Genomic DNA, 16141 nt, shown 5'->3' with positions numbered 1-16141 from the left:
GGTGACCCATCTTCTTTGTGAGGCCGGTGCAGTATTTCATGTAGGATTTCACCAATTCCCTGCCAAACATTTAGATAGCTTCCAATCACTTGTGCTGCAATCAATACCCTTATACAACTGTCATTTCAGCCATATGCGAATTCATCTGTAGGAGAAATTACCAGAAATGAAAATGCTGGGTCAAAAGAACCCTAAATGATTCATTAACTCATGTTAGTTTACTTTTTGAATAAACATACAGTTAGCTTTTTGGTGTATGTAGTCCTATGACTTCCAAAATGTTGCCTTTAGCCACTATTATGACAATCAAGAAATAAAACAGTTCTATCACTCCCAAAACCTCCTTTGTGCCAGCCCTCGGCAGTCACACCCTACCCCACCCCTGGCACTGTGAATCTGTTCTCCAACAACTTTGTCTTTTCAAGTATGTGATACAAATGAAATCACAGCACGCAAGCTTTCAAGACTGACTTTCTACCTTCAGATAATGCCCAAGGTTCACCCAAGGTGTTAGGTGTGTTTATTACTGAGTCATATTTCATTGTATGGGACGTACCACCATTCATCCATTCATTGAAAGGCATTTGGGTTGTTTCCATTTCTTGAAGATTATGACAAGAGCTGCTATAAACATGTACAGATTTTTGTGCAAACGTAAGTTTTCATTTCTCAATGGCAAATACCTAAGAGTGGGATTGCTGGGCTAATTGTAAGTATATGTTTCACCTCTAAGAAACCTCCCAACTGGTTTTCCAGAATGGCTGTACCATTGTGCATTCCCATGAGCAAGGTACCAGCTAGAACTTCCGATACAATGTTGAACAGGAATAGTAAGAATGGACATCCTTGTCTTGTTTTCAGTGTGAAGGGAAGGCCTTCAGTCTTTCTCCATTAAGCATGTTAGCTGTAGCTGTTTCCTGTAGATGCTCTTTCTCAAGTGGGGGAAGTTCTCTTCCATTTCTTCTTTGCTGAGAGTTTTTATGAGGAATGGACACTGAATTCTATCAAATGCTTTTTCTGCACCAACTGATAGGATATTGTGGTTTTCTTTTTCTTTTTTTTTTTTGAGACGAAATCTTGCTCAGACGCCCAGGCTGGAGTGCGGTGGCGTGATCTCGGCTCACTGCAAGCTCCGCCTCCCGGGTTCACACCATTCTTCTGCCTCAGCCTCCCAAGTAGCTGGGACTACAGGCGCCCGCCACCACGCCCAGCTAATTTTTTGTATTTTTAGTAGAGACTGGGTTTCACCGTGTTAACCAGGATGGTCTCGATCTCCTGACCTCGTGATCCGCCCGTCTCAGCCTCCCAAAGTGCTGGGATTACAGGCATGAGCCACCGCGCCCGGCCCATGTGGTTTTCTTTAAATTGGTAGTATGGTAGCTTACACTGATCAATTTTCAAACGCTGACCCAGCTGTGTTCCTGGGCTAAATGTCACTTTGTCATGGTTATAACTTTTTAATGCATTATGGGATTCAATTTGTTAATAATGTGTTGAGAATTTTTTGGTGTGTCTTCATAAGGGATATTTGCCTGTAGTTTTTTTGGTACTGTATTCATCTGGTTTTGATATCAGGGTAGTACTGGCCTTTAAAATGAGTCAGGAAGTACTCCCTCTTCTTCTCAAATTGGTGTTTTCTTTAAATGTTCAGTAAGATTCATCAGTGAAACCATCTGGTCCTTCTTTAATAAACTCCAGAATGATTCAGGTTATCTATTTCATTTTGGATGAATTTTGGTGCAATTTTCAAGAAAATGGACCATTTCATCTAAATTATCAAATTTATGTGGCTGGTGCAGTACCTCACACCTGTAATTCCAGCACTTTGGGAAGCTGAGGTAATTCTAGACCAGCCTGGCCAACATGGCAAAACCCTGTCTCTACTAAAAATACAAAAATTAGCTGGGCGTGGTGGCACATGCCTGGAATCCCAGCTACTCCAGTGGCTGAGGCACGAGAATCACCTGAACCCAGGAGGCACGGCTGCACTCCAGTCTGAGCAACAGAGCAAGACTCTTTTAAAAAAAAAAAAAAGGACAAGTTATTTATAACATTCTATTGTCTTATTTTTGTGGAGTCTGTAATGGTATCCCCTTTTTTCATTCCTTTTGCTAATTATATTCTCTTTGTGTCAGTTTTGCTAGAGTTTAATCAATTTTGTTGATCATTTCAAAGCACCAGCCTTCGGTTTGACTATCATTTTTCTGTTTTTAATTGTATGGATATCTCTTCTCACATTTATTATTTGCTTCCTTTTGCTTGCTTTGGGTTTATTTGCTCTGTTTATACTTTATCTTAAAGTAGAAACTTTGATTACTGATCTGAGACCTTTTTTCTTTTCTGCAACCTACAAATTTTGGTATGTTGTGTTTTCGTTTGCTTCAAAATATTTTCTGATTTTCCTTATGACTTCCTCATGGGCCCATGATTAATTTAGAAGTATGCTACTTGTTTAATGTGCAAGTTTGAGGAGACAATTATTTTTCTGTCACTGCTTTCTAGTCTAATATCACTCTGGTCAGAACATATTTTATATAATTTTAATCCTTTTGAAAGCTTTAAGCTTCTTTTATATCCCAGAATATGGTCTGTCTTGGTGAATGTTCCATGTACATTTGAAAAAACTGTGTATTCTGCTCTTGCTGGAGGGTGCTGTGTTGTATAAATTGCGAATTAGATCAGGCTGGTTGATGGTGTTCATTTCTATGTCCTGGCTGATTCTGTCTACAGTTCTATCAATTACTGTTTAGTGAGGACTGTTGACACTCCCATTATAAATGTGGACGTGCCCATTTGTTTCAGATCTGATCGATTTTGCTTCATGTATTTTGCAGCTCTGTTATGAAGTGCAAATACATTTAGAATCATTATGTCTTCATTAGGTAATGTCCCACTTTATCTCTGATAATGTTCTGAAGTCTACTTTTTATAATATTAATAGATGTATCTTAATTTTGATATTAATAGACCTATCTTAATTTTGATTTGTGTTTTCATGGTATATCTTTTTCTATCTTTTCATTTTAACCTACATATTTTATATTTGAAGTGAGTTTCTTGCAGACAACATATACATAGTTGGGTCTATGGTTCTGTGTTTTTTTGAGATAGGGTCTCACTCTGTCACTCAGGCTAGCATGCAGCGGTATAATCAGTTCACCGGAACCTCAAACTCCTGGGCTCAAGTGATCCTCCTGCCTCAGTCTCTTGACCAGCTAGGGCTACAAGTGTGCATCACCATGCCCAGCTAAATTTTTTCAATAGAGACAGGGTCTCACTATGGTGACCAGGCTGGTCTGGAACTCCTGGCTTCAAGTAATTGTCTGCCTCAGCCTCCCAAAGTGCTGGGATTACAGGTGCAAGCCACCACACCCAGCCCATTTTTTTTTACCCCATTCTGACAATCTGTCAGAACTGAGTATTGAGACACACAACTGGTGTGTTCAGACCATTTACATTTAATGTAATTGTTGATATGTTTGAATTTAGGTGTACCATCTCGTTTGTTTTCTCTTTTTTTCTTCCTCTATGTCTTCTTTCCTGTCTTGATTCAAGTTTTCTGAACTTTTTTTAGAACTCCAGTTTGATTTCTCTATTGTGTTTTTTTGCCATCTCTTTGTATAGTTTAGTGGTTGGTCTAGGGATTACAATATACATATTAATTGTTCACAGTCTACTTAGAATCACTATTTTACTACTTCAGGTGGAATGCAGAAACTTTATCACCACACCCTGTCCCCTTTTGTATGTCACTTGTCTTACATATTACATCTACATACACTGTAAACCCCAGATGTTATAATTTTTGCTTTCAAACGTATTTTTAAATAATGCATTAAGAAAATACTCTCTATTGATTTGAAAACGTTCCCCAAATCAATCTCAATAGGAATAAGAACCCCATGCACATGTCATTTCATTTTCTAGATTCTTTTCATAACTTACTATGTGCCCTAATTTCCTCACCAGGATTTATAGTCCACTGGGGAACTCAACTATTTATTTAAAATTGTGTTTCCCAGGAAATGAGAGTTATGTATATTCAACTGTGGTTTTGTGAATGTCTTTATATTTATGGTGTTTTAACTAACTTTGCATTATAATTATACGGCAAATTGTTTATTGCTCTTTCTACTCCAATCATGTTATAGCGCATGTAAGATTGTTATTGTTAATGTATATTTAAAGGCAACATCTACTTGCTTTTAGTTAAAACAGAAAGAAAACAGTCTACTGTATTTATCCAGATACTGTTTCTGTTCCCCTTCCTTCTTGATGTTCCAAGTCTCCTCCTCGTATAATGACTCTTCTATCTGAACAACTTCTTTTAGCAATTTTTTTTATAGCCAGTCTGCTGGCAACAAATTCCTAGTTTTTCATCACCTGAGAATATCTTTATTTCACTTTCATTCCTGAAGGGTATTTTTGCTGGATACAGAATTTGGGTTGACAGTTCTTTTCAGTGCTCTAACAGTACTGTTTTACTTTTTCTGGCCGCCACGGTTTCTGATGAGAAATTCAGTCAAAATTGTTATTTCCCAATAAGTATGACATTGTTCTTCTCTGGTTGCTTATAAGATTTTTTGTCTTTATTTTCAGCAATTTGGTTATGATGTGTCTGGGCACGGACTTCTTACTTTTTAGGGTTTATTTTGTCTGGTGGCCACTGAATTTCCTGAATTTATAGGTTTCTATCTTTTGCTAAATGTGAGAGATATTCAGCCATCATTTACTCCAATGATTTTCTGCATCGTACTGTTTCTCCTCTCCTTCTGACACTCCAGTGACCGTGTTACACTTTTTAGTACTGCCCCACATGTTTCTAAGGCTCTGTTCATTTTTTTAACTCATTTTTTCTCTGTACTATTCAGATTGGATAATTTCTATTTTTTATTTTGTTTTGAGACAGAATACTCTGTCACCCAGGATGGAGTGCAGTGGTGTGATCTTGGCTTACTGTAACCTCCGGCTCCTGGGATCAAGCAATTCTCCTGTCTCAGCCTCCCAAGTAGCTGGGATTACAGTCACCTGCCACCACACCTGGCTAACTTTTGTATTTTTAGTAGAGATGGGGTTTCACCATGTTGGTCAGACTGGTCTCAAACTCCTGAGCTCAGGTGACCTACCTGCCTCAGCCTCACATAGTTCTGAGATTACAGGCGTGAGCCACTGCGCCCAGCCTGGATTGGATAATTTCCATTGATCTTAAAATTCACTCACTCACTCCTCTATCATCTCCATTCTGCTATTGAGCCTGTCTGGTTAGTTTATTTCAGTTAGTGTATTTTTCAGTTACAAAATTTCGACTTAATTCTTTTTATAGTTTCTTTTCTTTTACTGATACTTTCTGTTTTCCCATCTCAAAAGTGTTCACCCTTACTTGTTGGAGCATTTTTATAATGATTGCTTTAAAGTCTATTGAATAATTCCAACATCTGTGTTATCTCGACAGTGGTGTCTTGATTATCAAAAGATGATCCTGGCCAGGCGCAGTGGCTCACACCTGTAATCCCAGCACTTTGGGAAATCACTTGAATCCAGGAGTTCAAGACCAGCCTGGGCAACATGGCAAAACCTGGTCTCTACAAAAAACATAAAAAATTAGCCAGGTATGGTGGCACATGCCTGGAGTACCAGCTACTCAAGAGGCTGAGATGGGAAGATCACTTGAGCCCGGAAGGCAGATGTTGCAGTGAGCTGAGATGTGCCACTGCACTCCAGCCCGGGTGTCAAAGCAAGACCCTATCTCAAAAACAAAAAACAGGCCGGGTGCGGTGGCTCATGCCTGTAATCCTAGCACTTTGGGAGGCCGAGACAGGCAGATCTCTTGAGGTTAGGAGTTCCAAACCAGCCTGGCCAACATGGTGAAACCCTGTCTCTACTAAAAATACAAAAAAATTAGCCAGGCATGGTGATGGGCACCTGTAATCTTAGCTACTTGGGAAGCTGAGGCAGGAGAATCGCTTGAACCTGGGAGGCAGAGGTTGCAGTGAGCTGAGATCACACCACTGCACTCTAGCCTGAGTGACAGAGCGCGATTCCGTCTCAAAAAAAAAAAAAAAGACAAACAAGAAAAAAAAAAAGATGATCCTCCTTGAACCTATTCTGATTCAGAGGAAATTTTTTTTAAGATGATTCTAGTTCTTCTTAAGCCAATTAATTCTGAACTACATTCTAGACATTTTGAATACTGTGTTAAGAAACTCTGGATTTTCTCTCAATCCTTGGGAGAATGTTGACATTTTCATCTTAGGAAGCAATTTACCCAGTTGCATTCCGCAGACAAGTTCCAGCCAGCCTTCTGTGAGTTGTGGTTCCAAAGTCAGCTGTTTGCAGAAGCCTTTGAAGCGCTTTTTGGATCCATCCTGCCATGTGCACCATCCAGTGGCCAGTTAGGGAACTGCATAGTGGTCTATCCCAAAGATCAGTTCTCAAGGTCTACGTAAGCTACTTAAGAGTCAGACCTATGTACCCACAACATGAGTCTGGGAGTTCATCAACCACCTTAAAGGGTCACCTTCCTGAGCTCCTCCTCTCTGCATTCCCCCCAGTACTTTCTAGTTTCCTGGGTCTCCCTTTTTCTGGTTCTCTAGCCACACGCTTCCCACAACTACATCCACATCTGGGCCAGGTAATGGGGGGAGAGAGAGAATAAAGCATCAGGGGGTTCCACTCTATCCCTTGGAAACAAAACTCTTCTAATCAGCTTCCCTTTCCTGGGAGTTTCAGGCTCCCACCAGCTGCTGCTGTCATAAGAATGTCTGAAGGCTGGGATGCAAAAGAATAGAGAAAAAAATAAAACTAGGGCCGAGTGCAGTGGCTCATGCCTGTAATCCCAGCACTCTGGGAGGCCAAGGCAGGTGGATCACCTGAGGTCAGGAGTTCGAGACCAGCCTGACCAACATGGTGAAACCCCATCTCTACTAAAAATACAAAAATAAGCTGGGACTGGTTGCAAGCACCTATAGTCCCAGCTACTCGGGAGGCTGAGGCAGCAGAATCACTTGAACCCAGGAGGCAGACGTTGCAGTGAGCCAAGATTGTGCCATTGCACTCTAGCCTGGGTGACAGAGTGAGACTCTGTCTCAAAATAAAAATAAATAAAATAAAACTTAAAAATAGGGTTTCAGAATTCTAAGTGTTAGAGACCCATTTGCTACGCCAGAAGTACAGAGCTTCTCCTGGTGCTCTCTATCCACATTAAGACCTATTCCTGGGTTTGGGGCTGCCTGAGTTCAGGCTGAGGAATATTGGAAGGGGAAACAAAATCGGTAAACTCAGTACTCATTCAGTGCTACTTCAAATTCTGGTGGTCTTCCCCAACTCACCTGCCACTGTGTACTTTCCAGAATCTCAAATAGCTGCTCTATGCTTTCTGTTCAGGTTTTAGATCTGCATTCATTGGGTGACACAGGGTGGAATGTGTTTATTCTGTCCAACCTGGCACCAGGACCTGTTTACTTCTGTAAGCTTGTTTAAACCCATTTTGCAAAGGCATAAGGGATAATGAACATGAAGGGTTTTCTTGTTATTTTAGAATTTGCCTGTAGGCCTGCAGCCAATTACTTCCACTGACCATCAAGACCTATCCTTGCTGCAATGTGCAATGTTGTGAGACTTTCAGAGTACCCCAGACTTCTCAGAGGTCAGGAAAGAAAATAACACCATCCTGGATCTGCCCTCTTCTGGGATTCTTGCTTTAAAATCTAAGAGCTGACAGGAAATTCCAGAAGGCCATCCAAGACATTCCAGGTTATACAAAGACAACAAGCCATGTCCTCATCGGTGCTCACACGACTCTTTCATCCAGGACACTGAAACCTACAAGCCTATCCTTCCTGCAGCTATCGTTCCCACAATCAGCAGCACCCTCAGAGTCCAACCAGGACGTTAACTTTCTGCTCAACTCATTTCTAACAATGACGTCAATTCCTACAGCCTATTTACACGGTGTTATGTCAGAAAGAGTTACCGAGTCTGTTCTAAAGCATCCCCACGTTTTCAGCCCTGAGCCTCTGACACCTGCTCAAATTACAAAGCATCACTTTTACTTTTTAAATGGTCAATTTTGGGCAGCTCACTGCAACATCTGCCTTCCGGGCTCAAGCGATCTTCCCATCTCAGCCTCGTGAGTAGCTGGGACTACAGGCACATGCCACCATACCTGGCTAATTTTTGGCAGGAGGTACGTCCCAACTGGAAACAGGGTGACAGCCTGACCTCTGAAGCTTCGAATCCAGTTGAGATGCCCCAGGGGTGTCCAAGGGAGAGAATACAGTCATGGGTTCTTAGTTTCTGTTTCTGGTTGGGCCAGTAAAGCCCCTTCCTCATCCCTCTTTTCCGCTTCTAGAGACAGAAACCAAAAACATGGCTTCAGGCTGCTAAAAGCCTCAACAAAGCAGAGCGACAACAAAATAAGGCGGGTTGGACAAGCTTGCCCTAGAGGGTGACGGTGGACAGGGAAGGGCCTTCCAGGCACGCTAACATTTAGAGGATGGGCAAGATGAGGGACCTAGCAAAGGAAACCAGGTGGGCAAATGGGCTGCCTGGAAGCCAAGGCAAGAAAGTCACTCAAGGAGCTGAGGTAATGCTGCAGAGGGCCAAGGAAGACGAGGGCTGAGAACAGACGCTTGCATCTGGCAGCTGGCAGCTGGCAGTCACTTGAAACAGGTGACTTCAGCGATAAGAACTGCTTATCATGGCAATTCTTCACAACATTCGTCACAACCGTAATTATGTGTAGAGTTACTCGTTTAAATCTGTCTTTTCTTTGACCCATGGTAAATTCCAACAAAGACAAGAGCCACAGAAGTCTTGCCCTTTATTGTAATCTCAGGATGGATCTACGCAGAGGCTCAAATATGTGAAACAAACAAAAGAGCCATGGAATCCAAGAAAGCAGGTTCTCCTTTATTCACAAGGCAAAGGACTGCACTTCCGAGGCAGTATCACCATCCATGCTGACCTGGCGAGAGCCCAGCCCATACAAAGCTAGCGACCAGAGGCCTGAAGGCAACTCTCTCCAAATACCTGCTCCCATCTTTATCCACAAGAACTCTGATTCACCAGCAGTTACTGGAATTTGCCTGGCTGGTGTGCTTTGGGCTCTTTATTTAACCAGCTGTGGCAAAGATGGCTATTTCCTTCCAATAGCTGACATTCTCTCTCTGCATACCAATAGTTCTTAAGTTCTAGCATGCATTAGAATGACCTGCAGCTTCTGTTAAAACTTGTTGGGCCCCAGCCCCAGAACTTATTTTGATGTGTCTGGACTAAGGCCCGAGAACGTGTATTTCTAGCAAATGCCCGGGTGATGCTGATGTGACTACTCTGCGGACCGCACCTTGACAGCCACTGTTGTATTGTTATTCTCCTACCCGTGGTCATTTTTGTTTCCCCTCGTAAGAAAATCTCTCTCAAACTACCACTGAGGTTAACAAAAAATATGACTTAATTTTCAAAAATTTTTTTTTTGTTTTGAGACGGAGTCTCGCTCTGTCGCCCAGGCTGGAGTAGTACAGTGGCCGGATCTCAGCTCACTGCAAGCTCCGCCTTCCGGGTTTACGCCATTCTCCTGCCTCAGCCTCCCGAGTAGCTGGGACTACAGGCGCCCGCCACCTCGCCCGGCTAGTTTTTTGTATTTTTTAGTAGAGATGGGGTTTCACCGTGTTAGCCAGGATGGTCTCGATCTCCTGACCTCGTGATCCACCCGTCTTGGCCTCCCAAAGTGCTGGGATTACAGGCTTGAGCTACCACGCCTGGCCTAATTTTCAAAATTTTTATGAAATTTGAAAAGATAACTAAAAGTTAACATTTCAGTATTTCCCCAAAATAGTAATATATAAGGCCTAAGCCAAGAGAATGCAGCCCAGGTAGAATAAAATCCGATGTACTGGGCAAATGTCCTGGGCAAACCACATATAGGACCGACACCACAAATTGGACCTATTGATTAAAAGTCAAGACATCCATTCCTTGACTAATAATGCTGGGGGACTCACTATGTTCAACCCTGGGCAAAAATATACCACATGCACGTTATCCCTTAGTTTAGAACAATTAAGCAAGTAGATATCATAATGCCCGTTTAGCAGATGAGGAAACTGATAAGTAGTCATTGGCTCAATAGAGACAAAAAGTGGTGAAGCCAGAAACCAAACCCAAGCCTGCAAGTCCGAAGCTCCTGGCCAGTGTGCACACCTGACCCCAGCTCAGCCATAGGCTCCTTGAGGCAGGTCCAAAGCTCCTGGTCAGTGTGCACACCTGACCCCAGCTCAGCCACAGGCTCCTTGAGGAGGGTCCAAAGCTCCTGGCCGGTGTGTACACCTGACCCCAGCTCAGCCATAGGCTCCTTGAGGCAGGTCAACCCAACTGCTCTTGGGCACCCAGTGCCCAGCACAAGACCTGGCCTCAACATGGCTCAGTACTTGTTGGCCAAGCAGATGAAGAACGCACTGAAGAGCTGAGGCTCATTCTCTCGCACTGTGTTCCGTCGTTTCATTTCCTGTTGTTCAAGGTTGACTTGTCATAAGAAAGAAACAACAGTAACAGCAAACACTTTCACAGCACTTTCTACATTCACTACTATTCTGAGTGCATGTGTGTATTCACCCATTTAATCCTCACCACCTTGGAGGCAGGTGCTACTGTTCTCCATACTGTAGAGATGAGGAAAATGAGGCTCAGAAAGGTTAAATAACTTGCCCAAAGTCATACAACCCAACTATAGCACAGCTGGGATACAAACTCAGGCAGTCTAACTCCCAAGTCCATGTTCTTATGTCACCACGTGATGCTGCTCTCTCAAGTAATAAGAAAAATTCCAGAGAAGGAAAAGGAATTTCCTCAACACCTTCTCTAGGCTTCGGTTCTAACTGGAGTTGTCACCATCCTGGATCACAAGTCTAGGCTGTCACGGCCCCAGCGCCTGCCTCTCTCCAGTGCAGGCTGTGTGAGCCGATGCCTATGACAGCAGCCAGTCCCAGCTTGCAGCCCAGAGGCCTCCCCACAGTGCTGAGTCCCTGACCCTGAGCCCCTCCCAGGCTTCCCCAAGTCCCATGGGTTGGGAGATGAGCAATGAGAGGGCCAGAGACAAGCAAGCAGGTCCCGGGCAGGATTGAATGACTCACGCAGGTAAGTTACATTCTTCATTATTGATGATGGAAGCAGATGGTCCTCCTCTTGACAGTATTGTGTTACCACATAATGAGCTGGCCTAGTCATTTCAGTTCACAGAAAAAAAAATCCTCTAAGGTCAAGAACATAATCCATGCTCTCCTTAAAAAAAAAAAAAAAAACAGGGTCAAGCCAGGCACAGTGGCTCACGCCTGTAATCCCAGCACTTTGGGAGGCCGAGGCGGGTGGATCACAAGGTCAGGAGATCAAGACCATCCTGGGTAACATGGTGAAACCCCGTCTCTACTAAAAATACAAAAAATTAGCCGGGTGCAGTGGCGGGCGCCTGTAGTCCCAGCTACTCGGGAGGCTGAGGCAGGAGAATGGCGTGAACCCGGGAGGCGGAGCTTGCAGTTAGCCGAGATCGCACCACTGCACTCCAGCCTGGGCGACAGAGCAAGAATCCATCTCAAAAAAAAAAAAAAAAAAAACCGGGTCTTAGAGAGACAAAGAAGTTCAAACATGATGTAAGTGATATTAAGTGCCATGGGAAGATCTATTTAATGTAACTGTTGCTTTTTTTAAGTGATTTATTTAAAAACTTTATAACAGCTTGGCTATTTAATTTCCTAAGAAATTTATAGCTGAGCTTTGCATACAAACTCATCATACTTTAATTGTATGCTATTTTAATAAGCCTACACAATAAGTGATTCAAATTCAAAATGTAATAATCAACAAGCAGAGAATGGCAGATAACACTCAAACCAAATTTAACTTGCCGGCGCATGAAGAATGTGGCACGTGGAAACCCACTTTGTTGCCCAGGAGCCTCAACACTGTGCCCCAGCCTCACCCCCCACAAACCGCTCCCTACACCTTAACAGGTCACCAGCAAGTCACTCCCCATCCATTTAGCACTTAACACAGCACTGGGCCAGACCCCACTTTCTCTTGTCTGGGCTGGCCCGAGAGCCATATTCTTACCCAGGGTGATGCCATCACTCCTTACCTAAGTAAAACACTCAGAGGCTCTGCAAAGTCTTGGGGTTGGAGGCAGGCTACCGGGCACAGCACACGGGCCCCATGGCCAGCCTCCTCCTGGCAGTCAGCCTCCTCCGGGCAGTCAGCCTCCTGAGCTCAGCTGCACATCGTCCTTATCTCGTGCTGTCCCCACTACCTGCCTGGCCCTGCCTGCAAAAGGGGTCCTGGAACCCCACTGCCTGGGGCCGGTTTCCAGCTCTGCTACTTACTAGCAATGTGACCCTGCACGTCAAGTCACTCAGCCTCTGTGTCTCAGCGCTTCTTTGGTAAACTGAGTTTAATAATACTATCTTCTTCACCAGGTTGTTGCGAGTTTTGTTTTTTTTTTTTGAGACGGAGTCTTGCTCTGTCACCCAGGTTGGAGTGCTGTGGCCGGATCTCAGCTCACTGCAAGCTCCGCCTCCCGGGTTCACGCCATTCTCCTGCCTCAGCCTCCCGGGTAGCTGGGACTACAGGCGCCACCATCTCGCCCGGCTAGTTTTTTTTTGTAGTTTTTAGTAGAGACGGGGTTTCACCGTGTTAGCCAGGATGGTCTCGATCTCCTGACCTCGTGATCTGCCCGTCTCGGCCTCCCAAAGTGCTGGGATTACAGGCTTGAGCCACCGCGCCCGGCCCTGTTGCGAGTTTTAAAGGAACTAGAAACACAAGTGCTGAATCAGAACTAGCATACAGTAATCACTCAGTACAAGATCCCCATAGCAATTAATTTCCTGTCACACCTTTAACCTCAATTGTCCATGTCACCCCACTCCTCCTGTACCTGCCCTGGAATCTTTCCACAGGGACGCTGTTGGGCATGGGTACTGTGTTCCTTCCAACCCCGATGCCAAGCATGAGGCCTGGCGCTTAGTTGAGCCTCAGGAGTGTTTACTGAGCAAATGTCAATGAATATAAAACTCAGGTTGGAGGAGCGAGGGTGCTGGGGGCAATGTCACGGCGCTGGGGACAGACAGCAGACTCTTAGGATGCCAAGCCAGCTGAGACTCAGGGCCTAGGAGAAGCTGCAGGCGGCAACAGTCAGGGCTGCCTGGGCCATGGATTTGCTGTGTCCGTGCATAAGCAAGCATCCAGCAGAGGCATCTCTCCCATCATAAGGAGCCAGGCAGCCCAGTGGTGAGGACATGCAGGCCTGGCCTGACCGTGAACCCCATCCCCACCCCAAAAGTAGGCAGCCTCAGAGGGAGCAAGGGAACGGCGTCCCAGCAGAGCCGGGGAATGACAGCCCTCGCCTTCCTGTCCCAGAGCAGCACAGGAAGGATGTGGGCTCCAAGAAACCCACGGGAGAAACGTTTAATATCAAACAATACAAATTTGATGATAAACACATTTGCAACTATTATTAACACTGATTAAATACAGTTATAAACATCGAGAACCCAGCTCTGTCTAAATACCGTTATAAACATCTAGAGCCCACCTCTGTCACATGGACTTTCCTATGTGCATGTTACAAGCTATAAGAAATGAAGGTTAAATTCATCCACATTCTGAATACAGACTTAAATTTGAGGAACGTGGCATGCAGATAATACAAAGTGATTTCCAGTTTCGGACTCAATATGGTCATTTTTGCAAGGTTCATGAATATATGCTGAACACATCCAACAGCCTATTTCTGTGATTTCATATCTTGTGTACCTTCTGTATTCTCTTTGAATCCTTCTGAGCATTCTCTCGGAGTGGCGCTTTCCCAAATAACTTCCATCCCAGGTCACTGTGTTTGTCAAGTCTTGCACTTTGTTTTCTAGCAAGCAAATTCCTATAGGAAGAAAATAACAAGGTTAGGGCATTTCTGGGTAATTAAAGAAACAGCAGGACAGAACCACTCCAATAAAAACAAGTCAACTTTCCTCTGAGAACCATGTACTTTAATTCTTCAGACTTTATTTTCATACAGACACTGAATTATGCAGCAAGAGAAAGACCTTAAGCCAGAAATAAACTTTTTGTTGGCCAGGCGCAGTGGCTCATGCCTGTAATCCCAGCACTTCGGGAGGCCAAGGTGGGCGGATCACGAGGTCAGGAGATCGAGACCATCCTGGTTAACACGGTGAAAACCCGTTTCTACTAAAAATACAAAGAATCAGCCGGGCATGGTGGCAGGGGCCTGTAGTCCCAGCTACTAGGGAGGCTGAGGCAGGAGAATGACACGAACCCAGGAGGCGGAGCTTGCAGTGAGCAGAGATTGCGCCACTGCACTCCAGCCTGGGTGACAGAGCAAAACTCCATCTCAAAAACAAACAAACAAAAAACCTTTTCGTTATTCAACTAATTCTATAATTTAGAGTAAGAAAATGTGTTATATCACAACAAAGGGTATCAGAAAAAGTAAGCTTTGAAGTCAGACTAAATTGAATTGAAACCCTGGCTCAACCATTCATTAGCCACATGACACTGGACCAGTATATTAACCTCTCTCAGCCTGTTTCCTGTGTTTAACAAGGGCACACTGCCCCATGTTCTACAAGGTTGTTACACAAATTAAAATTTCAAGTACACAATTAGTGTTTAAGAGTAACAGCTGCTTTAGTACATAACCTCTAGCTTAAATTATGTACAAGGTAAATCTGTACTACCTATTTATAACGAGTATTCACATACCATAAAAAGAAAATTACTCATGAGATGGTCACAAAGTCTTCTCTCCAAAGAACATGTGAACAGAAGTTCCAAATAGCACAAATAAATCCCAACTGGTAGTATTCATACAAAATAAACTGTGTGGAATGCACTGTGTCAATGCATTCATTAAAAACAAATGGCTTTCAGGAGTTACTAGAAAGTACAAGATGAGCCTGCAGCATCTTGCTGGACTAGAAAGAAAGTTCTCAAAGAAATACTAGGACATGTCTAAAAGAAACAGTAGCCAGCCTGAATAGGCTCCCACTGGCTCAATCTGGAACAATTTAATCAAATAATGAGAACAATGGATTATAACTCACTGAATAAAAGAGAAATCCACTCGTCCATATAGGTACAAATAAACAAACATAGAAATTAATGGAGGAGGAGGAAAGCTCTTGGGAAGCCGCCTAGTAAGGAGAGAAAGACCGATGGAGCTAGGAAATGATCGACGGATGCTTACACCCATGGGGAAAGCTGCATGAGGAATGGATTTTTACACAGTTTGAAAGTGTCTCCTACAAATTCCTTATTCATTACATGAAGCAAAATAACCTTTTGCTGGAGAAACCTGAGGGACACCACCTCAGCCAAGTGACCAAAGCTAACACCACCAGCCAGGAGCGGTGGCTCACACCTACAATCTCAGCACTCTGGGAGGCCAAGGCAGGAGGACGGCTTGAGGCCAAGAGTTTGAGACTCACCTGGGCAACGGAGCGAGACTCTGTCTCTACAAATAACCTTTTTAAATTAGCCGGGTATGGTGGCATGTATCAGCAGCCCTAGCTACTGGGGAGGCTAAGTCCAGATCACTGGAACCCAGGAGTTCAAGGTTACAGTCAGCTATGATTACACCACCAGTCTGAGCGACAGGGCAAGACATTTGTCTCTATTTCAAAAAAAGCCAGGACAGATGGCACAGGACACCTGATCTGATGCACAGGGAACAACACACCAAGTCAATGGCGCTGATGCCCAAGAATGCACGACCTGCATCCAATCATGAAGAGAAGCAGACACATCCAGACCGAGACAATCTATACAATAATGGACCTGTAAGCTCTCAAAATGTCACTATCATGAAAACAAAGGAAGGCTGAAGAACTGTTTCAGATTAAAAGGACACGAAAGAGGGCCAGGCACGGTGACTCATGCTGTAATCCCAGCTACTTGGGAGGCTGAGACAGGAGAATCACTTGAACCCAGGAGGCGGAGGCTGCCGTGAGCCAGGATTGCACCACTGCACTCTAGCCTGGGAGACAGAGCGAGACTCTATCTCAAAAAACAAACAAAAAGATTATTGGGACAACTGATGAAGTTTGATTACAGACTGTGGATTTGACAACAGCATTAGATGAAT

General features: G+C 44.0%; 1 protein-coding gene across 5 annotated transcripts in view; it reads right to left on the bottom strand.

Moving 5' to 3' along the window:
- Positions 1 to 16141, bottom strand: part of TBC1D14 (TBC1 domain family member 14) — a 117483-nt gene that overhangs the window by 49644 nt on the left and 51698 nt on the right. For all 5 annotated transcript variants that reach the window (XR_004054167.1, XM_030920441.1, XM_030920442.1 and 2 more), the window contains exon 3: positions 13798 to 13918. Coding sequence is in view for 4 of the 5 variants with exons in the window: in XM_030920441.1 (XP_030776301.1) it covers positions 13798 to 13918 (121 nt within the window). In the remaining variant the exon portion in view is untranslated. The remainder of the gene's footprint in view (positions 1 to 13797; positions 13919 to 16141) is intronic.

Source organism: Rhinopithecus roxellana, chromosome 2, assembly GCF_007565055.1.
Source record: "Rhinopithecus roxellana isolate Shanxi Qingling chromosome 2, ASM756505v1, whole genome shotgun sequence".
NCBI lineage: Eukaryota > Metazoa > Chordata > Mammalia > Primates > Cercopithecidae > Rhinopithecus > Rhinopithecus roxellana.
Note: the sequence above shows the minus strand (reverse complement) of the source record. Positions and strands in the feature narration are given on the sequence as shown.